Source organism: Monodelphis domestica, chromosome 5 (genome assembly GCF_027887165.1).
Source record: "Monodelphis domestica isolate mMonDom1 chromosome 5, mMonDom1.pri, whole genome shotgun sequence".
Lineage (NCBI taxonomy): Eukaryota > Metazoa > Chordata > Mammalia > Didelphimorphia > Didelphidae > Monodelphis > Monodelphis domestica.
In genome coordinates, this window is record NC_077231.1 from 152,254,767 (window position 1) to 152,281,210 (window position 26,444).

Sequence of the window (26,444 nt, forward strand, 5' to 3'; positions counted from 1 at the left end):
GTCACCAGAAGGAAAAATGGGAAACCCTCAGGAGAAAGTCTTTTTCCCAACTTCTCTCTTCACTTCTCAAGACCAGAGACCCTCAATGTTCTCTAAGCCAGAGTCTCCTCCTCCTCCAGATTCCACTCCTGGGGCCCCTCCCCTATTGAGGTGATCAATTTCACATACTCTTCAGCTAGGCACTTTTTCTCTAGTGCCAGCCTCTGTCAAAACAGATGAGGAAAGTGAAGAATATAAAATCTATATGACTTGCTCAGAGTCATAAAGCTAATAAGAATCTGAGGCTGGATTTTAACTCAAGTCTTCTTGATGCCAGACCCAAAGCTCTATCTACTAAGCCCCCTAGGGGTCTCCATATCTGACCCCATTTGAGATTTTCTTGGCAAAGATATTGGAGTGGTTTGCCATTTCCTTCATTATTTTATAGTACTAGTACTTCATTAATGTATGGCAATAACCACTTTAGACATGTTTATTTGAGTGGAAAAGAAAAATTGTGGTTGAAAGCCTATTTCTCATTTTGTTTCATGTCATTTCTCAAACATTTCCAAAATTACTGGGAGACTATGTATAGAGTAATTCTTTGGGCAGGTCATAATCCATGATTCTAAAGTACATTTTTGCTAGGTAGAGGATCCTGAAGAGAAAATGCTTTCCTTGGCCATGTAGAATATTTAAAGAGATTTTATGGGTAGACAACTGTAAATATTTAACTCATGGAATCCTAATTGTTTATGATAAGCTCTCTCAAATTTATTACTGAATAGAAAATTGCTTGATTAACAGGCGAGGGGATTAATTTTTTTCTTTTGTGAAATGCATACCATTTCCCCTGAAGTATATGAGATTGCAGAAACATGGAGTAAAACAGGACACACATTTTAAAGTCCTTTAAAAAGAAGCTTATTAATAAATGAGGTGAATAGATACCATGTATATTTTTTGCTAAAACAGGGATTTGAGAGTTACTTTCATCGAATGTTACATTAAAATCCAGTATGTTAAAAGATAAAGAGAAGAGAAGAGAGAATAGCTAACATGCTGCTGAGTGGTTTGTCTTATTTAATAAGAGCATGGGGAAAATAATTACCCTGTTTTTCATCAATGGTGATACAGCTTAACCCAGCAAATCATTAAGAATTCCACTGTCTCATGCAGTTTTCACTATCTGTAAAAACTGCCTATTGTATGAACCAACTCAGCAGGGGACATCTTCTTTGCTGACTTCCTGGAGAATTCTTTTACTCTGGTGGGAGGATAATGAAAGAAGAGGAAGCTGGAAAGAAAGAGCCCCCTGAAGCAACTGGGCTGATAAAGCAACCCAGGCCAGATGAAGGAGATTATAAATACAATGACCTGACCACAAAAGCAAAGATGCTTAAGTGTTTTCTTACCATCTAAGTGCTTTATATAGATGGTTTTCTGTCTGAAAAGACGGTCAGATTTGGGGTCATGTATTGCCATTAGAAGGGTAGAATTTTTAAAAAATGATGTGATCAATGATTGCTATTATATTTCCACTACAGTTTCACCCCTGCCCTGCATCTTCCTCCTACCCCCTCATTTTAAGGCAAAGTCATTTCTCAGCTGAGACTCAGAAAGTCAACAGGAGTCATCAAGAGGATATTAATGCAGGATGGATTGAAAAGGCTACTGTCTCATATTTCTGAGGTAGTGCATAATCAGGACCAATCAATCAGCCCAATAACAAGTATACCTAATGCCTAATACCTACTCTTCTGTTTTAGTTGCTGGGAATACAAAGACTAAAATGAAAGCATCCCTGCCCTTATGGAGCTTACATTTAGCCTAGTCAGATAATATGGACTCTGTCTGTCTGTCTGTCTGTCTGTCTGTCTGTCTATCTATCTATCTATCTATTCATCCAGCTATCTTTCTATGTAAAATATTTTTGGTAAGACCTGTGATTTCATCAATATAGGAAACTCTCTATGCCAGGAAGTTCTCTGTCAGTGGAGGTTAAAGCCTTCTCCACAATTATTATACCTAAGAGTTGCTTAGAATATGAAAATATAGAGGCAGTTAGATGGCTCAGTGGATAGAGAACCAGACCTTGAAATAGAAGTTCCTGCATTCAAATCTGGTCTCAGACCCTTTCTAGCTATGTGACCCTGGGCAAGTCACTTAATGTCAATTGCCTAGCTCTTACCATTCTTCTGCCTTGGAACTTTTAAGACAGAAGGTAAAAAAAAAAAGAATATTAGTAGTTGATCCAAGGTCATATAGCCAGCATGTGCAAGAGGTAGGATTGGAACCTAGAGCTTCCTGATTCTGAGGACAACTTTCTATTGACTACATTATGCTGACTTTCTAAATATATGTGTAAATGGTAAATATCTAATATATGTGTATCTATACATATACAAAACAAATAGGAGATAATTTGGGAGGGAAGCACTAGCTTCCATACTCCAGAGAACACTAGTTTCCTTTAATTCTCCTGGTTTCTTGGCTTGTCCTTCATAATTTGTTTTGACTATCATCATGTTCATGCCATATAAGTGTTACATTAGGGTCATATTCTTTTCAGAAAGGTTTCTGGTTTTTCCTTTGCAAGCTACAAGGTTGAGAAAAATTGTTGCCTTCCCTTGGTTGTGTATTGGGAAGAATGAGTTGATCTCCAAATACCCAGTTTCTTCACAGGTTGCTCTTCTTAACAGAATATCACGCTTGGCCATTCAACAGTATCTCTAGGGATTCTATGAAACAGAGGTGAGGATGGAGAGCATACCAGTAATGGGAGGGTAGAGGGGATATCCCAGTACATAATCCTAAATTCAGTAGACAGAGTAAACAATCCCCTTTGTAGTGAGAATATGAACAATTTCTGGAAGGTGTCTCTCAGTTGTATCTCTTCTGCTTTTGTGTCACAGTACCTTAAATACTACCAATAGAGATTCATTTGTTTGGGGTTCAAGGGCTTTTTTGATCTAAGAAAATTTTTGATTAAAACACAAATGCCTTATATAATAATATAATAGATGCCTTAAACTGTTACCTGTTAGCATTTTAATAGTTGCATTACTTAATCAGATCATTTACCAATAATGATTGTGAGAATAGTCAAGGTTATATAGAAATGGGAGCCAGGACAGTTTCTTTGTTGAGGTGAGGACCAGCATTTTAATTACTCTACTACCTCCCTTCCTTGGAATGGCAGAGGAGATAGTGACTCAGTTCTAGGCTGAGATTCCCAACTTCCATCTTTTTATCAGGAAATCTCTACTAAATCAAAGTGGTGCCTTTAAAAGTTTCTTCCTTTCTGTTTCACCAGTCAAGGACAAACCCTGTTCTTGTTGTGTTCCAAGAGCATTGGGGCCCTGGGGTTTACCTCTTTCACACTTTTGGGAAAATGGAGACTGGAATAGAAGAAAAGAGGAAGAAGAGGGACTAGAGGAGAAAGTCTCTAAAATGGCCTTAACAGGCAGTCTGTGAAGATTCTTCCCCTTGCTCCTTCCTAGTGTGGAGGGGAAAATGCAGGATAAACAGTTATTCTCCTCCTCTTCCGTTTTAGCACCTTGTAGTCCACAAGTCAAAGAAACTTAGCATTCCACAGAGCAAAAAAACGGACACAAAAACAAAATCAGATACCCTCCTTTCAAAAAAAAGAACCCAATCGAAACCAAATATCAGACCAAGGATTCATAACCCTTTTTTATGCTGTGCTTTCTCTTTCTCCCCTCTCCCCCAACTCTACGCTTCCAGTCTGGCAAAGCCTATGAACCCTTTCTCAGAATTATGTTTTAAAGTGCATACAATAAACTACAAAGTATTGACAAGGAAGTAAATTATATTGAAATAATTATCAAAAATTAAAAAAAACAATGAGATCACAGACAGTTGGTTAAGAGCAGTCTGACCCTCAAGGTCAACAGGCAGCTGAAAGTATGAAATTGCCCTTCTTTTTGCATCAGACTGATACAGCTTTCTTCTTTTTCTGGATAGGACTTATGATTTCATGAGTAGAGGGGGCTCACAGTGAGCAATTTTCTCAACAGCTTTTTGACAATTTATAGTTTAGAATTGCTTGGGAGTTTGAGGAATTAAATAATTTAATTGGGGCCAAAAAGCTCTTTATCTTTCAGAGGCAGGAACTGAACCCAGGTCTTCCTGACTGGCTTAGCTCTCTGCTTATTATCCCATACAGCCTTTTTGCATAATGACACTCATTTTGAATAAGCAGTTATTTACACATCTTGCTTAAAATTCCATTGAGAGTTACCCAAGCCACATTTGCATAGCAGAACACCAATGATATGGAATGAAGTGAAAAATCTTCTCTCACATCTAATCAAAGGGGTGGGGTTTTATCCTACATCTATTAAAAAACCATAAATCTGCTGGTGAAAGTATCTTTGAAGTGTATCACAGCCAAATTAGGTTTGATCTCCCACCCAAACATTCAATTTTCAGTGTTATCTAAGTTTAGAAATACAGCTATAAGGATCATGCTGATCTGTATGATGTATGGTGTTTTCTCCCTACCTAATGAAGGTAATGAGTGTTTATCAAAAGCCAATTATCCTAATTACTCCTACTGTGTGTGCATTTTGAGAAGGAAAAGAAAATCAGAAGCTGTTCTATGTTGTGTAGAACAAGACTCTTCCTCCCCACCTCTCCATGAAGGAAATCATCATTATTGACATTTATGTGAGAAATATGAAATGCTTTCTTCACTCCTCTTTGAGATAGGTAGTTTAAGTTTAAGCATAAGGATTATAGTTTTAGAACTAGAAGGAACCTAAAAAATCATCTCATCTCCTCTTTCATTTTATAGGTGAAGGAACTGAGGCACCAAGTGGTTAAGTGGCTTACACACTTAAGGTCATATTCATGGTTAGCCCCAGAAGCAGAATTTGATCTCATAATCTCTGACTTTAGATCTAGGGCTCTTTCTTCTACAGAAGATAAGGAAATGGAAGGAAATGGAGGGAAATGGAAGCTCAGAGAGATGTCAGAGAGTTGCCCAGTGAACAAATATAAGTACCAAGACTAGAATCCAAGGATTCATCTATCCCACAATTTCTCATAATAGTATACCTGGCTGTGAATGATAGTTGATTTGAGAGGTTGACATCATATGGGATAAGTCTAGCACATGGAGACCTTACATATCTAGAATGTGAGCATCTCACTGTTAATTCAATTAAAAAAACATTGCCAAACTAGACAACATTTTCACTTTGCTTTTAAAAGTTGATGGGTATTAAGGAAATCCCTAATGATGAACTTATTGATGGAATGATGATCCCTGGATTAAGACTCAGGAGACTTGGTTTCCCATTTGACCTTTGGTACTAGTTAGCTGTGTGACCTTAAGCAAATCCCTTCTCCTAAACCTTCAGTCTATTTATAAAACTGAGGTGGTGAAAAAGTAGATAATTGTCCAGAATCTCTTCTAGTTATAAATTCTATAATTCTATAAATGGACATTGTGAGAGTTTGAGGAATATATTTTTCTTCTCTACTGACTATTCATAAAAGCAGGAGGGCTGATTATCAGCTTTTTAAAATCTCTTATCAGGTAAGTGCCAAACCATTCTGTTCTGCCTACTAATTATATTGCCTTTCCACATATATTTTTCATGACTTTATGGCTGAGTCTGAGAACTAATTTGCTATTTATCTAAAAGCAAAGAATGATATAAAATAAGGTAACAAAAAATAAGAATTGACCATTATTATGACTCCTGAAAGATTTCATTCATAATTGAGAAATATATCTCTTAGTATTTACACAAAATACCAGACATTGGCTAGAGATGAGCATGTATGTTATTAGTATCTACCAATTAAATTAACAGTTCTTCTCTCTTTCTCTTTTATAAGACTTTCAAGATGAGTTGTTCAGAGTTTTAGACAGGTCTTTAGAAAATCTTACCTGTATTGACACACTACTGTAAGAGCCACCTATGACCCCTGCAATGAGTAATGGGATGTTTTCTTGTATGGCATAAGATCCATCAGGGCACATATATTCTGCTTCATCCACTTTAGTCAAAGATGCCCTGACAAATTCCAGTGATTGCTCTAAAGCATAGGTATCTCTTGAACAGGTGTCCAAAATGTGAACACCTAGCTTTACTCCTGGAAGTAAGTAATTGTCTCTGTTGATTTCATCAATGGCAAATAACATGGCCTCCAGGCGTTGTATACCTCGATCCTCATTGATACGTCCACATTCTTCTATTCCAGTGCCTTTTTCATTTATAGGGAATAGGCCTCCTAAAACAAGGTCTCCTTCTATCTTTATTTCCCTCCTCAAAAAGTTATGGTCCCCTAAAGAAAGTAAGAATCCTTTGGAAAACAACGCTAGGGTAAGCACCAGGAGCCTCGTCAACATCTTCATTGATCCTATTTCTATACCTCAAGGAGACATCGATGGAAAGAGCAAGATGTGCCTGTTAGTCCTTTTGCTTCATTTCTATATTGGGCCTTTGGCCCGTTCTTGGAACAAGGGAAGAACAGATTGCTGAAGACTGTCACCAAATTCCTAAAGAGATGAAAAAAGAATAAACAAAAATCAGTAAAGGAAACAGCAAAAGTTGCAGTCCTCTGCTCTCATCAGTATTTTTGGGAGGAGAGCATAGATTCATTTGTGGGCATTGGTGGTGTAGTAATTTTGTTCCCCTGGGCTCTTTGTTTTATCCTCTGAGATGCTGGACTACCTTTAACAGCCAGAGGGGAACACTTGCTGCAAATCAGAGCCTGCTGTTAAAGGGACTGGGTGATTTAGGTGAATGGAAATGACTGACAGAATACTTAATGGGCAGAAGACAACTAGTTGGCCTCTTCAGTTATGAATCTTTATTAACCATCCCCTTCAATGAATCCGTCCATATGCTGAAAGTCGCCATTGTACTACTGGTGTTAGCAAATGTGTAAAAATGGGCTCTTTGCCACCAGTCACAAACCGATTGAATAATGGGCTATTGCAAAGGATGTGCCATTGTTATTATGGATGACTTTTCAATCACTAAACAGATATGCCTGCTTTAATAAATGCACATTGAAGATGCATAAGAAACCTCAACATTCACTTCTTTGAAAGGACCCTTGTGGGAAGGAACATAAATAATTCTACATTTTTAACATCTCCCCCTTCTGTTGTTTGCAATGCCCTTCAAATAAATAAGCTTTCTCCCTTTTGCTTTTTTTTCTTTCCTGTCACATGAAGTTGGCCATGGATTATGTTTCTGAGATGCATAAGTAAACTGGGTTTTATTTTGTTTATTTTTTGGGTGGTACAAACATTAGCAATGATGTCAGCAGATGCTGTGAAATGTTTAGTGCTAACTTCAGATCCCTTTGGGAATTCTGCTTCAGAGCATTAGCCAGACTGATATGTATTTTTTAAAGTTGGTGCTATAATTCTCCTTTTCTGAGTGGGGCAGGGGTTCATATTCATTTCTGGCTTCCCTTTGATCTCGCTGTATCTCTTCCCTTTGAAGCAAAACTGCTATGGAATGGAAAAGATGTTTTAATCATTATCTCTAATGATAAAGAAGAATAAGTCACTCTTAAAAATTAATTGCCTTATGTGTCTAATAAAAAAGAATTGTTAATTAGTAGGAGGCTGTCTTCATATTCTGATCTGTATTTAAAAAAAAAAGAAGCCAACATGTGAATGAGGAAAGTGTGGTTATAAAAACCTGGGTGTATATCTTAGAGAAATCTAGTTTAATCCCATATGGGTAAATGAATAAATCTATTTTTTGCCTTTTACAAAATATGGCTTATGAGGAGGACCATAAGGGGTGCTTATAAGGTGCTAGGTTTGAAGAGAGAGATGCTTTCTATGTGTTTCTCAGCAGGGCACATATGAATTCATGTAGAGAAATGAAGCATACTTTTGTTAGTTTCATTCCATTGCTTGGCTAATGACCCCCAAACTAGTACCCCAGTGTTTTGTAGGAAGATGGAAATGCAAATAGGTAGAGCTATGGGAGATGATTTCAGCATGTGTGGACTAGAGTTTTGCATTTTTACTTGCTTAAGAGATGTTCAAAGTTAGTTTGGGGGTAACTATGGAAAAACTAGAGGTTCAACCTTATTCAACCTCCACCATGACCTAGAATCTTTCCTTAAATTAAACTCATCTTAATTTTTGGCCAGAACCATTCATGGTAAGTTGGAAGGTATGTGTATTTGGGCTCTTGGGCCATAGGAGTCATGGGGTCCCTTAGCTCTAGTAGAATGAGATTAAGGCAAAATTTCTGATTCTGGGACATCATCTGGAGACCATGTCCCCAGGCTATCCTTAATTAAAAGTTGGTAGATAGCTGGAGAGATGTAACTAGGATGGGATGTCCAGGGTATTGACTTGGGCATCTAAATAAACATTTTCTCCTCTTATCAACCCATAAGTTTCTATATCTAATGCCTTAGCTTCCCTCTGAAGTTGAGAATGCTAGGATAAGGTCACAAGTCAGTGGAGAAGTATGGAAGGAAGGCCTTCTTTTTCTCATAAAACTTCCTTCAGGACATAAATGGCAGAAAGTGACAGCCAGGTTAAAAGAAACTATTTTCCTTCCTAAATTCCAGAGGAAGTGAAGTAATCTTAAGATAAGACAAGTGTTTTCCTGAGACACTTTATTTCTCCCCACTCACAACATAGAAAGGAGGCTTTACCCTAAAAAGATGATAAGGTTAACTCTGGGACTTATTGGTCCTGGCTTCCCTGATTACCTGGGGGCTTCAAAAGTTGTAGTCTGTGTCTCTCAGACGTGTTCAATACCTAAAGTCACCATTCCTTGAAGACCTGGTGATCAGAGATGTTTCTATATTGAGGAATAGGAGGTCCTGTCTACCAGAACTAAAACTATATGACCCTACATCCTTGTTGTATGTCCTTGCTCTGTTAGGGCAAAGTAAAGTTCCTTTGTTTAATGTTCAATGATTTGTGAGTACCTCATTTTGTCCCCAAATTGACCTTGAGCTAAGAGAATACTTTAGCTTCCAATACTTATCTCCTTGGCTGATACCTCTGGTTAAGAGCAACCAATTCCCCGAGAAGCCTGACTTTTTGTTGTCTGAATGCTTAAGGGCTTATTTATGGGTCCTTTTTTTCTGTACAAAGGAAACTCAAAGAAGTAGACCTTCTCCCTCAAAGAGCCTCATCTTTGTTCTAGTAGAGCTTGGACTTTGAAATACTTTCTCTCTATGTGTCTTTCTTGGTCTATGAAAGTAATCCCTCTTCCTGGAGGAGCCTGGATCTTTTATACTCTCAAGTAATCACTAGCCTTATCTTTGGTCTCCTTTCTGCCATGAATCCTCAACTTAAGATGGAAGCTTTAGGTGTTAGCTTTATATGAAAATAGCTCTAGTTATGTCTCTGGCTACTAGGAGATGTATGTGTGTGTGTCTATGTGTGTTTGTATGTGTGTGGAAAGAAGACTTGATCATCTCGCCTATATTGTCATTCATTCAATCATCAGTTATTAAATACCTGCTGTGTATACAACATTGTGCTAAAGGCTGTAGGAAATACAAAAAATAAATAATATCTTTTCCTTAAGTTGTTATCCTTACAATTCATATGTGCTCATATGAATACAACATAAATTAGAATATGATATACACAAATGACTTCAGAGAGGAAATAGAGATTACATATCATTTGGATAAACTTCAAGGAAGAGGCATCATATGAACCAGACTTTGAAGGATGAGTAGTATTTCACCAAGTAGAGATGGGGGTAAAAGAACACATTGACTTTCTTAGAAGAGATATTGGCAAAATAACCTTTATAGAGAAGGTGAATCAGCCATTTGATTTCCTACAAAATTGTTTGAAATTAGATTTTTTTCTTCTCTCCAATGAGTGTTCTTCTGACAACTTTATATATTATAAAAGTGTTTAGTATTCTTCCTTTAAATGGAAATTAAATACCAGTTCCAGAGCAGATTGCTTCCAAATGATATATGGAATAGATGTCTTTGAAGACTGAATGTGTGGTTCTTAGAATATACCCCTCTGGATTGACAACATCATGCCAACTACCTGACCTTTAAGCTATCTGACAGTCTCTTTAAAGTAACAATGTAGTTATTGAAAACTGCAACTCCAAAATCAATTAGAGTAATGTTTAAGTACACTGCCTTAATGTTTGTTATTTACCTGCTGCTTAAAGCAGAATATATTATGATTAAGACTGTTGGGCACTGCATAATTTAGAAACACTTAGCATTATTTAAAACCCAATGCTAAGAAATTGAAGGAGTAGAAAATTAAAATTTGACACTGAAAAATAGGCAAACATGCTTAATTCAATGCAACCGTTTATCTCTGTGTAACAGCTTATCGGATTGTGGGAAAGGGCACCAACTACTTTTTTTTTTTCCAGGATCTTTTCATTATAAATCAGCAAACAGCAACTTGCCCAGATAAACAGGTTCTTCTCTCTCCACATTCATATGCAGCCTGAGAATTACAGTCCAGTAGCTCAGCAGTCAAAGTTTTCTATTCACAGATGATAAGTGGTGTGTCATCTGTAAACAAGCATGTGTAGCCTTCAGCATAGGCAACACTGCTCACCAATGTTTTATTAATTGATGCATTGATGAAATCTCTAAGGTTCATTGCTACTCTAACCCCTGGAATGTGTATGCTGAGAACATTCTTATGCTCTTCATATAGAAGTGTGGATTTTTCTTGCACTTTTGACTTTTCCTAGATATTTGGAAATGGAAAAGAATGACAAGCTGCCATTTGATGTGTCTGACTTTTATTTATCTGTACTTAGTTCTATCCAGCAGAATGTAGGCAATTTGAGCACAAAGACTTTAATATTTGTTTTTGTAGTAGTCTCTAAAACATAGTAGGTGCTTTAAAAATGTTGATTGGTGGATCTTTCATGCCAGTAATTTTAAGTAAATCAGTACTAACGTAGTGGGAACCCCGCCCCCCCCAACCATTGTAAATAGCTTGAAGGAATATGGTTCCCATTCCATTACAACATCTTTCTTTCTTTCTCTCTTTCTTTCTTTCTCTCTCTTTCTTTCTTTCCTTCCTTCTTTCCTTCTTTCTTTCTTTCCTTCTTTCTTTCCTTCCTTCCTTCCTTCCTTCCTTCCTTCCTTCCTTCCTTCCTTCCTTCCTTCCTTCCTTCCTTCCTTCCTTCCTTCCTTCCTTCCTTCCTTCCTTCCTTCCTTCCTTCCTTCCTTCCTTCCTTCCTTCCTTCCTTCCTTCTTTCTCTCTCTGTCTCTCTATCTCTTTGTCTTTCTGTCTCTCTCTGTCTCTGTCTCTCTGTCTCTGTCTCTGTCTCTCTGTCTCTCTGTTTCTCTCTCTCTGTGTCTCTCTGTCTGTCTGTCTGTCTGTTTGTCTGTCTCTCTCTCTCTCTTTGTAGTGCATATAAATGTTCTGAGAGGAACCATGGCATAATGAATAGAAATTAGGTCTTAAAATCAGAATGAAGTACCAGCTCTAACATACATTAATCATGAGACCACATGCAAATTAATTAACCTCCTAGTTCTCTAGACAATTCTTTAAGTCTTAAGGTTGCAGAGAAGGTGTCAATTCTCATTGGTAGGTTGATTTGTTCTCTTCTACTCCTGCCTCCAAAGTTCCCTATAGCTACACAATCATAGGATCAGTCTTCTTTCTCTATAAAATACCAGTTAAAGAAAAACCTTGGATCACAGGGGCCAGAGAACCATAGATGTTTAAATATAAGAGCTTAGGTTTAGAGTTTAAAGAAATTTTATGTCTAGTTCAGGTTTTATTTTCTCTAAACAATGAGGTTGAAACCCAGAGAGGGAAATGACTTTCCCATGGTCACAGTGGCTGTAAATCCAGAGCCATGAATTGAATGAAGTCCCCATTTCTCTTTTCCACTTCCCCCCTGTCAAGTGAGAGGACTCCCAAGCAGCACACATTATTAGGAGTAAATGTGCTCCTGAATTGATAGCTCTCAGGATATTAAGTGTAAAATCATATCTTACATACTCTTCTTCCATGTCAAAAAACTGATTCCAAAAAAGTTCAATGCCTTTGTCTTATTTTTTGTCACCATGCATTAGGTAGATTGAAACTGTGCTTAGGTTTGAATTTTAATAGCCAAATTTTGCTGTATTATTATATGCTTTTTAAATATTGAGTCAGAAAAAAGAAAGCAAGCTCATTGCAATAGGTAAGAAGTTCCTGAGAGAACTGGGTAAGATAAAAAATTCTACCTTCAACTTAGATTCCACCAATATAATGAAACCTGATATCCTTTAAAGGCAATCTCCCCTTCCTCTGCATTTGTGTTGCTTATATAATTTATATGGCACTGATCATAAATTACCTTATGCTGAAATTATTTTTTGTCCTGTATTATTTTTCCTATTAGATTGGGCAGCTAGGTGGCTCAGTAGATAGAATGTAGGGCCTGGGAACAGGAGGATCTGAGTTCAAATTCAGATTCAGACACTAGTTGTGTGACTTGAGGCAAGTTACTTAACCCTGCTTGCCTCAGTTTTCTCATCTGTAAAATGAGTTTGTGATTGAAATGGCAAACCAATCTAGAATCCTTGCCAGGAAAATCCCAAATGGGGTATCAAAGAGGCAGATATGACTGAATAACAACAACAAAGATTGGAAGCTCCTGCTTGTATATAGGACTCTGAGGAAGTCAATGAACCTTTCTAAGCTTCAGTTTCTACATTGGTAAAGGGAAGGCATTAGACAAGGTGACTCATGAGGTCTGTGCCAGCTCTAAGATATATAGATATGATGATTCTTGCTTCAGACTATATTATTCATCTTTGGATTTTTCATAGCACCTTCCATGCAGATAAGAAGGGTTTCCCCAAAGTCTTTCAGACAGATTTGGTTCCCTCGCTTCCCCTATGTCAGCAGAGTGGAAAACAGGCAAATTAAAACAAAAACCAAAAGAATGACAGCATTTATATAACTGAGTCAGTTAAAGATCCCCTTTGGAGATGAAAATAGTACAGATCATAAGCTCTAAAGCTATAAGGGACTTCAGAGAATACATAGTTCACATGATATATCTACTCCCTATTACTTAACAGATCCTAGGGTCATAGGACTTCAAATAAGAGAAGGACCTCACAGGCAATGCCATCAGGTTTAACTCATCCCTGAAAAATCATCCTATGACATAGCAGACAAAGTATCATGCAGCTTTTGCAGGAAGACCTTTGGTGTTGGGGATTCCAGTATTCTTCCCAAGGCAAACCATTCTACTCTGGGATTCTGCTTTTATCATTAGGAAATGTTTCCTTACACAAGCTTAAATTTATCTGTTTGCAGTTTTCAACCTTTGCTAATAGTTCCATCTTCCTGAATCAATGAGAACAAACATATCCAGCTTCTACATTGATAACCCTTCCAAAACTTGTAGATAGCTGTCATAATCATGCCCTGCTTCCCTTCCAACTAAGACTCAGAGGCAGGGATATTGTGAGGCTCAAATGAAATTATTGGATGAGAAACACTTTGTAACTTAAAGAGCCATAAACAAATGCAAGTTATTATTATTTATTATTATTATTATTGTTGTTGTTGTTGTTATTGTTGTTATTAACAGCTTCCAGTGACCAATCCCCCAGTCTGATGATGACAATTCTCTGAACCATCTTCTACTGCTGTCTTGCTGAGCAACAGAAGCAGAGTTATCCTGGTAAATGCTTAATAACAAGGTCCTCTGGGCGGAGAATGATCTATGCTTATCTACTTTTAAATATAATTTGCATTATTAACACCTTCTTAAGTCTATACAATCAACAAAACAATAAATCAAACCCCAATTTGGAGGACTGTTGTTTTCTGAGATGTAAATGCTCCCATTGAAAATTTAACAATCACTCTTGAAGTTGGTTAGACCCTATTTCAACACCCCTTCTGAAGAGGTGGAGTAATTCTCCTTGGATCACAGACCAGAAGTGGCAAAGCTAGGATGCAAGACCAAGTCCTCTCTATTAGCTCCTGTGCTATGCCGACTGTCATTGTTCTCTCCAAATATATCCTCCATCTTCTTGATGGTTGCTGACAGTCTGTAATTAGAGATGAATTCCTTTGGCTTAAGGCTAAGGAACCCATTAAGCCCCATCAGTCCTTCATTTGAATCAGCTCTTCATTGTGAGGGCATATTTTGACAGAGAGGAGTATGAAGAGAACATTATAGGGGGCAGTAGGCTCCTAGAGAGAGGAAGTAGTCCCTATTGTTTAGGGGTGGGGTTCTTAACTCAGGGTCCCATAGATGTCAAAGAATTTGTGAATACATTTCTGAGAATGGTCTGGGAATTTTAATGGATAGAAAAATACATTTTTTATTTTATTTTTTATTACCCTCTAATTGAAAATTAGCATTTCCTTCAATTATGAGTGCTGGTAATAAACAATATTCTGAGAAGGGGTCCACAGGTTCTCCCAGACTTCTAAAGGGATCCATGACTGAAAAAAGTTAAGAGACCCTGGATTACAAAAAACAAAGACAAGGCAGACAGTGTCAAATATCAAAATTGTCCATGGCACAGATTTTACTGGTTCTGGTCCTGGGAAGAGACACCATATCTTCTCCTTTCTTTGTATTCCCTGTCCCATTATTCCTCTAACTCACTCCTTCTCTCCTGTTGAATGGCTAATCAGAGTGAGATTGGAAGACTGGGGCATTCAGGAGATGATAGAATTGAGGGAATTTTCATGAGGTCATGTGCAAAGGAAAAGAGATCTGTATTCATCCCTGATGTTTTTGTGCTTTGAATTATTGCTGTCAGTTTAGTCTCTGCCAATAGCATTAACTTATTTTGGCCCATTCAACCTGAGATCTTTGGTGGCATTAGCTTTACCGGTAAAAGAAATCTTTATTTCTCACATACATTATTTATTATGTGAGGGGCACATTACAGAGTACACCTCATAACTGCAGCTGGCTTCCTTTTATATTCTTTTGGCCATTTTAGCTGATGTTTCATCCTTCATATCTCCTAACCTCATTCCAAAGCCTCTGAATTGGAGCTGCCCCAGACCTCCTGCAGTCTACCTTTCTGCTTTCCATCCCCAAAGCTGCCAAGACTAATAGAAGTTATGGGTTTGTCAGTGTGAACGCAGGGGACCCAAATCTGGCTTGTCAAAAGTTCTCTCTCCAAGACCTGACAAAATGGCAAATGGGACATGGTGTTGGAGGTGCGGAGAGGAAAGTAGGTAGACAAGGGGAAAAGGCTAACTGCAGGTTTTACTTGTTGGCAAAATGATCCATCAGGAGATTATTATTAATAATGTCCAGGGCACACACAGAATCTATGCCAGTTTAGGATTCCAAAATGCTTTGCCACAGTAAATTAACTCTCTCTGTCCCCTGCTGAGCCAGGCACACATTATTACTCCCATTTCATACAGTACAGACAAGACAGAGAATGGGAAATGCTGGAGGCTGCAAAATCAGGAGCAGGACCAGGATGCAGAGAGAAAGACTTTTAGTCTGTGAATCCAGTCTTGAAGCCCTGAAGATGCAGTAACAGACAGGCATTTATTAGCCCCCTCTCTTGAAACTCTTACAGAAGTGTTGTGAGGTTGAGATGATTTGATGGATGTAAGCACTTTTCAAACCTTAGATAACTGATGTTTGTATACATCGGTTAACAGTTAGTAACTACATCCTAAGTGCCTACAGTGAGTCAGGCACTGGGTTAATGGGGTAATGTGGGGATATTGCTACACAAATACAGTTCCTGCCCTCAGGAAGTTTGTGATTTCATGAGTAAAGACAATACACAGAAGGAAGCTGAAAGCGGGAGTGGGATGTCCAACACATATCCACTGGTGAGGTATTGCTACTAGAAGCAATACTGAGGAGATGAATTTTATATTTAGAGTCAGGGATAGCTTTTATGTTGAATAAAAAAGATTTGTCATCATCAGTATGGTACAAAGTAAACCTCAGATACCAGCTATCATTGTGGTTGTTGATTATTATTATTATTATTATTATTATTATTATTATTATTATTACTACTATTGTTGACCTCTAGTCACTATGACTTTAGCCTGGTGATGACATAATTCCTTGTATTGTATTTCTTCTGAACTCAAGCACTATTTATAGAGCAATATAGGTGTGTGTTGGTAAATGTTTAAAGCAAGTTCTCTCAGGGAAAATGTATACTTATCAATTTTTAGCTTAATCTGAATGTTTGACAATTTCCTACACAAAATAATGAACAAAGCAGTAAATCAATCCCTAATTGTGGGCTTGCTGATTTCAGAGGCCTAAATACTCACACTAAAAATTTGGAACAACCTCAAAAGCTGATCAGAATTGCTTGCCGCATACCTCTGGTCGTAGAGTACATAGATAGAGTACATAAATAGTAGTTACACTGAATGAAATCATTCCACTGTCTTCTCTTAGTGCTGAGAGAAGACTGGAGAGAATGGCTAAATGTTACTCTTATGGGCTATTAGGATGATTGATGAATATAGCTTTCACCTCAGATTAAAATCACAACAAAAATTGCCTTAAAGCCATAAGCACAGATGTGATTTACTTGCATTTTGTCCCTTCTATGTATCTTCTTTCACCTTATATTTGGCTTATTTTTGGTGTTGAGGACAGGAAAATGATGTTTTTGCCACTATTAGAAACTCTTAAGAGGACTTTTAGTGCATGTGCTTTAGTAAGAGGTACAATTCCCTCCAATAAGGAAAAAATACTGATTCAAAGGCCATGATGGTAGCTAAGCAACAGAGTATCATTATCTGTGTATTCTAGTTCACCTTCCTAATTCTTACTGGTCACCAGCTGAGTCAGTAGGCATATGGCACTGGTGAATATATTCACCTACCTTACTGAACTTATAGTGAACGGATTCTGAACAATTCTCTCCATTTTCCATTAGTTGTTCTGCTTGGCTTTATTTCCATGAATATCATATGCCTATCATGTTCCCAATATCATGCCCCCATCATAACCCATTGCTCAGCACCTTCTGACATCCCAGCCCTCTCTTTCAGCTTCCTTTCATGTATTGTCTTCACTTATTCGATTGTAAGCTCCTTGAGGACAGGGACTCTATTTTGTATATTGGTCTCCCCACGTTACATTGTGCCTGGGACATAGTAGGCATTTAATAAATGTTAATTGCTTGGTAACTAATTCATTCACTCAAATGTAAGCTCACAAATAAAAAGAATGAAAACTGTTTTCACAGTTAAAAGGAACATGTGGTCCAGAGCCTCTAGAGGCAATACTGAGAAGATGAATTTTATATTTAGAGTCAGGGACAGCTTTTATGTTGAATCAAAAAAATGTTTGTCACCCTCAGTATGGTACAGGGTTATGGTGTGGGCAGTGGGATCTGCTCCTTGACCATCTTCCCTCTCCTGCATCACCCCACTGAGGATGATGAACCCCAGCTTGCACCTGAATGGTCTCACCAACAGAAAGGAAGAACAAGACTGGGAACCCAAACTCCACCTTCAGTCACAATCATAGACATACCTGGTATAGAATTAAGAGACCATCTAATCCTATCCTCTCATGCTATAGGTGAGACACATGACAGTTAAAGGACTTGCCCAGGGTCACACAGGTAGATGCTCAAAGCGGTATTTGAACCCTGTTGCTTTAACTCCTGAGCTAGTACTCTTTCCAATGTACTACACTATCTGGTTGAAGGGGACCACCCACCTTGCTATCCAGCTTGGATTCTAAAATAGTGTAACTAATTGAGATTTCTATTGAGATATTAGTCTCACCCTTGCAGGTGCCCATAACTCTCATTTTGTCCTTTGGCTACCCAAACATAGTCTCTCATTACTAAATTTCTTGATGAGTACGCTCCATGCACTCAAATGCTTTCTTTCCCCCTGCTCTCCTACAAGAATTCTCATTTGTTCAGTGGTACCCTCTCAGCTAGCTGTCCCATAGGGAAGTCATCTGACAAACTTATTTCCATTAAGGAATTAATGATGAATAACAGCTTTTTTCTCTTCTCACCTTCAGGGTGTTCATATTTTAAAAGAGAATGCTTGGAGAGGCTTGGACAGTGACTTCAAATTTAACACAATGAATCTCTAAAGGTGAAATTTCAGAAAATGTGATAAATAGGTTTAGTGGTGGCATATTTTGGGCAGGGAAGCCTTCATGGTGCCCTTCAAATCACAGACTTTCTATGTTCATTACTCAAATTCTGCTTAAAGGGTAGAGGCCGTGGGTCCATTTTGACCCTATAGTTTTGAACTCTAGATGTCTGGAGTGAATTATAAAAACCCTGCCTTTTATTTTAGGTCAATGTGTTGGTATCCAAAAGTCTTTTCCACCATTTTTCCCTTTACTGTGAGAAGGATATTGTGGCTTTTTTCAGGTTTTGTGATCTCATTGGTATAGGAAATGCTTGGGAAGGAAACTCCCTCCAAAAATGGAGGACACCTTCTCTATTACTAAAAATTGGCCAGATGTTCAGGTGGGAGGGGAGCTAGGTGGTACAACAGATAGAATACCAGGACTAGAGTCAGGAAGATGTGAGTTAAAATCCAGCTCCAGACACTTATTTATCCACGTGATCCTGGGCAAGCTATTTAGCTTTGTTTATCTCAGAGGTCTCTTCATCTGTCAAAAGATCTGGAGAAGGAAATGATGAATCATTCTAGTATCTCTGCCAAGAAAACCTTAAGTGGGGGCCATGAATGGGGTCAGACACAACTGAAAAAAAGACTAAAGGACCACCACTCAGGGGTTCTGACTTGCCCAGAGGCACACAGTCAGTGGGGTGGCAGAGCTATACATTAAAGCTAGGTTGCCTGGTCTCTTCTATTACTTCTTTATCTACCATACCATACTGGTTTCCAAGATAGAGCAAATACTAAATTTGGACTCTTTAACAGACAATCCTGAGAGTCAATTTGGTGTAACAGAGTGGCTGATATATAGTGGGTTCTTAATGAATACTTACTGACTGCAGTGAACTGGGTTTGGAATAAGGAAGACTTAGGTTCAAACCCTATTTCTAGTACATACTGGCTATGTAATTTTGGGCAAATCACTTAACCCCTCAATTCTTTCACATCACTCTCTTAGGTTCTAAAATAGCAATCTGCATTGGATAAAGATACAAATTTGTATTTGAACCCCATATTCAGAGTTCCCCATGTTGGTGAAATCTCAGAAATGGATGAAAAAGAAATCCCCTAAACAAAATATACATATTATAACATGGATTCCTAGACCTTTAACCTCTCATGCCTGGTATGATGCCTGAATATAATAAATGCACCTTTGAAAGGGCTTCACAATTTAAGTGTAATTTTTTTCCATTTTTTTGTTTTTATTTAAAAAGTATTTTTTCATGTTTCCATGATATATTTTCTTTCCCTCCCCTTTTCACTTCCCTCTCTTATAGTCAACAAGCAATTGCACTGGGTTATACAAATGTTATCACTTGATACCTATTTCCATAGTATTTATTTTTGCAATAGAGCCATCTTTTAAATCCCAACCGCCAAATCATATACCCATATAAACAAGAGGTAAGTCATGTTTTTCTTCTGCATTTCTGTTCCCATTGTTCTTTCTCTCAATGTGGAGAGCAATCTTTCTCATAAGTCTGTGTGTAGTTTTTTTTTAAAGACCATGTAAAACTTATAGCCCACATATAACAGAACTCTAATTTTATTTTCCTTTCCTTGAATTACACCTCAGTTATCAGCTTGAAATCATGGCAATTCCTTGAGAAAAAAAGGTTATTCCTGAGGCAGCAAAAAGAAGGATTGAAATATGGCCGGAAAAAGAAAGTTATCACTTAATTTTTTTTTGGAAATGGTTTTATGCCACATGGGGCTGAGGAGACAGCTTAATAACTAGACTGTGTGCTTACCGTTGGCGACAGATTCACTCTCCTTCAACTGCTGATAAGACAACTCATTCATCTCATCTATATGGGTCCTGCCAGAGGGTGACCTTAATGCTTGATGAGATTCCCCTAGTGTAGGTTGGGATGTCTTACCTCATTGGAACTAACTGATGGACAAGCATGGATCTTCTTAGTGATTATCATTAGGAAACCAAGCACTCGGTGGCTGTTGCTCTTCATGTATTAAAGTAGAGAAAAAAGCCTTAGAGTATAAGTGACAAATGCACCAGTTACTCACAAACTGATAGTGGGAATCTGTACCTTAATAGTTTAGCTCTGGCTATGAATAGAAAGATAAACATTAAGCACTAGGGACCAAGCTCCAATTAAAGAGAGGGCTCAGGGCTTCAGCACTGATTTAGAGCAGGAAGACAGAACCTTTGCAGTTTTATGTTTGAAGAGAAGTAGAGATAAAAAAATTCAGAGAATCTAGGAAGACTTGTATGGACTGAGTCAGGGCAGAGAAAGCAGAACCTGAAGAAGTATCAGCTATAAGAACAGACATGAAAGGATAGAAACTGGGTTTGGAATGGCATTGAAATAGAGAGCTGTCAGGTGAAAAGACACCCTCCACTCATGTAGATCAGTCTCTTCTATGCAATTTAATAGTTTGAGACAGTTATCTTGAGAACTAAGAGGTGAAGTAATATGCTTAAAGCCCCATAGCCCAGCCCCCCTCTCTCTATACATACATACATACATATATATGTAATACAATATTAAATACAAGACAGGACTTGAATCCAAATTTTTATGGCTTTGAGTCCAGTTTTCTATACACTATCTCACTTTACCTCTAAAGTCATTCTAGGGGATATTGAGGCATTTTTTTCCTTTTAGCTCCCCACATTTTAAGTAAATATTTCGGAGATCATCTTAGGTTGGTTTTTCATTAGGGGTTTCTGTAGTTTTCACATTCTATTGCTACTTCTCACTCTACCCCACTAAAATTATCTATCTTGTTTCTATTTCCACAGCTAAATCTTCTCAACTCTTTATTGAAGTTGTTTCTTATTTCTTCATGTTGCCTTCAGTTCTTTGGATTCACCACTGAGCCATTCTTTTTTTATCTAACTCATTAAAAATATTGCTCCGGAATAGTTTTCTTGCCTCTGCCTATTTCACCTATTAAAAAACTACCTTCTTACTTTCTCTTGCCTGACATTTTAAAGCTAATCTTTTCCTTATCATTTCAAATATTCTTAGCTACTTTTCCATTTTTGATTTTTTTCTTACATAGATGACACAATGGAAAAGACCATGGGTTTAGAGTCAGGAAGACCTAAATTGGAATCCTGCCTCAGATATTATGTGACTATGGATCAGTAACTAAACTTCTTTCAAACTCAGTTCCCTCTTCTGAATAATGATGATACAAATATTAGTTATATTGAAGCTGCTGCTCATATGTTCATATGTTAAGCTCTTTGAAAACTTTAAAGCACTTTATAAATATTAGTTGTTATTATGCTAGCTTTATATCTAGATGGGCAGCTAGGTGACATAGTGGATGGAGTGTGGGCCCTTGAGTCAGGAAGACCTTTTCTTGAGTTCAAATCTAGCCGGAGACAATCACTAGCTGTTTGACTGCAGAGAAGCCACTTAACTCTACTTGCCTTGGTTTCCTCATTTATAAAATGAACCAGAGAAGAAAATGGCAAAATGCTCTAGGATCTTTGCAAAGAAAACCCCAAATGGGGTCATGAAGAGTCAGACATGACTGAAAAAATGGCTGAACAAAATGTATATTCAAGTTCTTTGGGTCAGGAGAGATAGTGCCTTGTTATTCCCTTTCTGCTGGCTCCAACTCTTATATTTTCTTCCAATTCTGGGCCAATTAATCACAAAGAATTTCAGAATTTCAGGACCAGTAGGGATCTCATTGACCATCTGGTCCAACTCATATCCAAAAACCTCTTCAATGATTTTATAAGTTGTGATCTATATTTTGAATGGCGATATCTAAATAGGAAGAACCTATTGCCTCTTAATAAAATCTATAGCATTTTTGAGATCTAAAAGTGATAAGAAAGTTTATTTCTTAAAGCAAGTCTAAATTTACCACTTTGCAACTTTCACTGATTACTCTTAGTTTTATACAAATCTCTATTGTCAGGAAGACTACTCTTCCCCATGGCAGCCCTTTAAACATTTAAAGAGAGCTATGCACCAGCTCCTCCTTATACTAAATCTTCTCTTCTCCAGGCTAAACATTATTAATTCCCTTACATGGTTTGATCTTGAGGTCCTTCATTATCTTGTTGTATTATGAGTACTCTCTATATTTATAGTTTTCTAAACTGGGGTACCTAGAGCTGAATACAACCATCTAGATGTGGTCTGATCAGGTCAGGAATACAGAAGGATCACCAGTTCCTTATTTCTGAATACTCTGCCTTTCATAATAAAGCCTTAATCTTATGAGTATTTTTTGCTAATATATAATACTTACATTGAGCATTCAGTCTGTTAAGTTACCAGACATTTTTAAGATGAACTGTTCTTCAGTCATATCTTTCAGAGCTTATCCTAGAGCTCCTAGAGAAATTTATTTTTTGATTTCCAAGTAAAATATTTTATATTTATGCATATTAAATTCTATCTTATTAGATTCAGCTCAGTATTAGATTATATATCTTAAAACTTTAGCTCATATCTAATTCACTTTCTTAGCTTTGTGTTATCAGTGAATTTGATAAGCATGAATCTCTTTGCCTTTATCCAATGCCTTTATCTAACAGTGCCAACAAAGCCAAAGACAGTGACTTTAGTTTCAATGAAGGTGAGTTAGATACCCCTAGATAAAAATTCTTTTCTAGATGGAATCTCTGACCAATATTACTGTGTGCTATTAGAAGTAGAGGGATCTATATAAAGGTTTATATGAGGACCTATATAAAAGAGAGACATGGCCATATAAAAGGTATACAGATAACTCAATATATGTCTATTTCCAATAATGGAAATTCTCCTCAAAAGCAAAATCCTTTTTGTCAGAAATGGGCTTGTAGTTTGAACTTTCTATGTGAAGAATAACACATTTTCGCAAACTAGCCTATAAAAAATATTTTATATCAGTTTTGTGTCTTACAAAGTTCTCTTATTTGTAGATCCTTTACAAATCTTGCAATCTTCAAGGAATCCTCACAGACAGCTAACTATAAAGGGATTTGGTAATAAGGCATAACACTCAATCCATTCTTCCTCGTATTACTGGCTACTTTCACCTCTTTTATGTTGAGTTTACTTGATCTCCCAGGGATATTTCCCCTAGATTTGAATTCCTTTTTTAACTCCTAAGTTTATAGATTCTCAATATCAATGAAATAACAGGTCTGAAACAAAAACAAACAATGAAAACATCAGAACTAGTGGTATGAGAGAGCAGAATGATAACTCAAAAATTGTTGGTAAGTCCGAAAAAATCTCAAGAAACAAATATGCCATATTTCAGAAAACCATAAAAGAAACCTTCTTGAAGGAACTGAAAACAGGATAGAATGGAAAATTTCAGAAGGCAGAGGACAACAATAGAGAGAAACCTCAAATTTAGTTCAACCAGAAAGATAGCAATCTAATTAAATTTTCAGAGACAATGAGAAGATCTCACAAACATAAGGAAGAAGCAATCCAAACATAAAATGACATCTATTTGAATTTTGCAGGACTGTTTTTTTTTTCAAAACAAGAACAAGAAGTAGGAAATAGAATATAATACATTCCCAAAGCAAGGAAATTACCTGTAACACAAAATTCTTATTCAGCAAAATCAGGCATAGCTTTTCATCAGAAATGTTTCTTTTATAAATTCATCTGAAACTTTTCAGATATTCTTGGGAACACAAAATTTGGCTTAGAATTTTGAGTCAATAAGTCAATTCAAGAAGTAACTATTAAGTACTTATTATGTGTCAGGTCACAAACTAAGTGCTACAATAAATAAAAGGTAAAAAAAAATCCTTATTCTCAAGGAGCTCATGGAGACAAAATACAAATAACTATGTACAAACAAGATATTTATGGAGCAAATTTAAAATAATCTCATAGGGAGGATATGGGACTCCATCTGAGACTTGAAAGAGGATAGAGGACAGAGTAGAGAGAGGGGAGAGCTCCAGGAGTGGAGATAGTCAGTGATAATGACAGGAGTCAGGAGATGGACTGTCATGTATGGAAGAAGACCTGTGTTGCTAAATCACTGGGTACATGGAGGGGATTAGGAGTAAGAAGACTGGAAAAGAAGTAGGAAGATATTCAGATTCAGAGGTTGAGCTTTTAATGTCAAACAGATTATTTTATATTCTGGAGTGATAGTGAGTCACCAAAATTTATTGGAAGTGACATGGTCAGACCTGTGGTTTGGGAAAATCAATTTGACAGTCATGTGGAGGAGGAATTGAAGTGGGGAATAAAACCCGATATTTTAAGACCAATTATCAGATTATTGCAATAGTATAGATATGAGGTGATAAGGGTCTGCATCATGTTAGTGTAAGAAGAGAGACAGGGATATTTAAAAAAATGATATGAATGTAGAAGCAACAGGACTTGGCTGAATTTGTATGTGGATAGGGTGGGGGGAGAGAGAGACAGAGAGAGAGAGAGAAAGGAGAGAGAGAGAGAGAGAGAGAGAGAGAGAGAGAGAGAGAGAGAGAGAGAGAGAGAGAGAGAGAGAGAGAGAGAGAGAGAGAGAGAGAGAGAGAGAGAGAGAAAGACACAGAGAGAAAGAGACAGAGACAGAGTCAGAGACAGAGAGAGGTATTCTCAAAAATAATAAGGAAGTTCAGAAGAAGGGAAGGGTTTTTTAGGTCGGGGAGAAGATAATGAATTCAGTTTTGTTTTGCACATGTTGAGCTGAATATGTAACAGTTCAAAATATCTAATAGGCATTGAGATATGAGACTAAAGATAAGCAGAGACATTAGGACTGAAATATTTGAGAATTATTTGCATGGAGCTAAATAAAACTGTGGAAACTGATGAGATCACTGACTAAAATAGTATAGAGGGAGAAGAGAAGAAAGCCCAGAATGGAGCCTTGGGTTAACCCATGGTTAATGGGTCACCATCTAGATGAAGATGCATCAAAGAAACATGGGAAAGGCTTGTCATAATGAGAGTAGAATCAGGGGAGAGTAGCATAAAAACTTAGGTGAACGGGATAATTAAGGAAAAGAGGGTGATCAAAGCATGCCAAAGGTAGCAGAAGGGTGAAGAAGGATGATTATTGAGAGAAGGCTATTATATTTAGCAATAAAAGATCAATGATAACTTGAAGAGAGCCATTTTAGTGGAGTGATAAGACAAGGAGCCAGACTAGAAAAAGTTAAGAAAAGAGTGAGAGGAAAGGAAGTGAAACAATGGATTGTAGACAGTCTTCTCAAAAGGGAGGAGAGATGTAGGATATATATTATCAGGGATGGATATATGTTGTGAAAGATTATTGAATCTGGGGTATACAGAAGCCTGTTGGTAGGCAATAAGGAACATCCATTAGATAATAGATGGAGGATTGGAATTAGTGAGAGAATAAGAATGAAGTAGCAATTTATTGCAGAAGGCTAGGAAATTAACATCTAACAGTGTAAAAATATCTTTTAAAATAAATTATGACAAAGAGTCCAAGAATTTACACTTTGCATAGAAGTAAAAATGATGTTATCTCTTTGAGGATTCAGCTTGTAAGAAAGATATTTGGGAAAGAATAATTTGGAACTGATTAAGTAATATCCCACTGAAAGAGATCCAATGAAAGTAAAATCGAAGAGAGAGAAGGAAAGGGAGTTATTGTATCTTGAGTACTGGTGCTCAAGTTGAAATCAAAGTTCATGGGAGTGAGGGGGTGGAATGGATACTTCTTAAAATCCACATCTGTCTGAAATGAGAAAGTAGCGATGAAGCTTTGAAAAGTCTGTTAGTAAAATAGTGAATCTGAGATGGAAAGGGAGGAGGTTTGAAGGTGGAGAATATATCTCTATGTATTGGCCAAATTCAGGTTGGAAAAAGTACCAGTGACATAAGGGGAATTATGCCGATCTGGACTTGAATAAGCAAAAATAATAGAATATAGTGGAGGGGAAAACCAAATATAATACTTGCAACCCTATACAAAATAGGCTAAATAGTATTAAAGGAGAAATATGTCTTTACATGTATTAAAAAAAAGAATGTACGAGTTATATGTTAACTCTAGGGAACATAACTAAAATACAGAAATACATAAAGTTTTATTGTGAAAGGCTCAAATAATATTGATTATACTTAGATAACTCTAAAAATCAGAAATAATTATGATTTTGCATAAAATAGAAACAAAACAGAGGTGAAATGGAAAAAATATATAATCCTTAAATACTTGATAGACAACAAAACATCATTATTAAATATACATGTATTGAATGGCTCAATAATAACATACTCAAGTAAAATCTTGTATGTAAAGTACTTTGTAAGCCTCCAAATGATGACTGTATGAACAGTAGTTATTTTCATTAAGAGAGAAGCTTAATGAAATGCAAGAAGATTCAGACAGTACTTAATTAGTAAATAGAAAGAGATTTTAATCT

The 26,444-nt window shown here is 37.1% G+C and overlaps 1 protein-coding gene and 1 long non-coding RNA gene across 3 annotated transcripts in view; one reads left to right on the top strand and one right to left on the bottom strand.

Moving 5' to 3' along the window:
* LOC103093907 (uncharacterized) overlaps positions 1–24,430 on the top strand; it is a 44,799-nt gene extending 20,369 nt beyond the window's left edge. Inside the window, exons 3-4 of one of the 2 annotated variants that reach the window (XR_472837.3) lie at positions 13,557–13,649; positions 20,856–24,430. This is a non-coding gene — a long non-coding RNA (uncharacterized LOC103093907). Of the gene's footprint in view, positions 1–13,556 lie in introns of both variants that reach the window. The other variant, XR_001624912.2, reaches the window with a different exon arrangement.
* GRM3 (glutamate metabotropic receptor 3) overlaps positions 1–26,444 on the bottom strand; it is a 305,775-nt gene that overhangs the window by 126,369 nt on the left and 152,962 nt on the right. The window contains exon 2 of the mRNA XM_001364106.4: positions 5,903–6,514. Coding sequence (XP_001364143.1) covers positions 5,903–6,370 — 468 coding nt within the window. The 5' untranslated portion in view covers positions 6,371–6,514. The remainder of the gene's footprint in view (positions 1–5,902; positions 6,515–26,444) is intronic.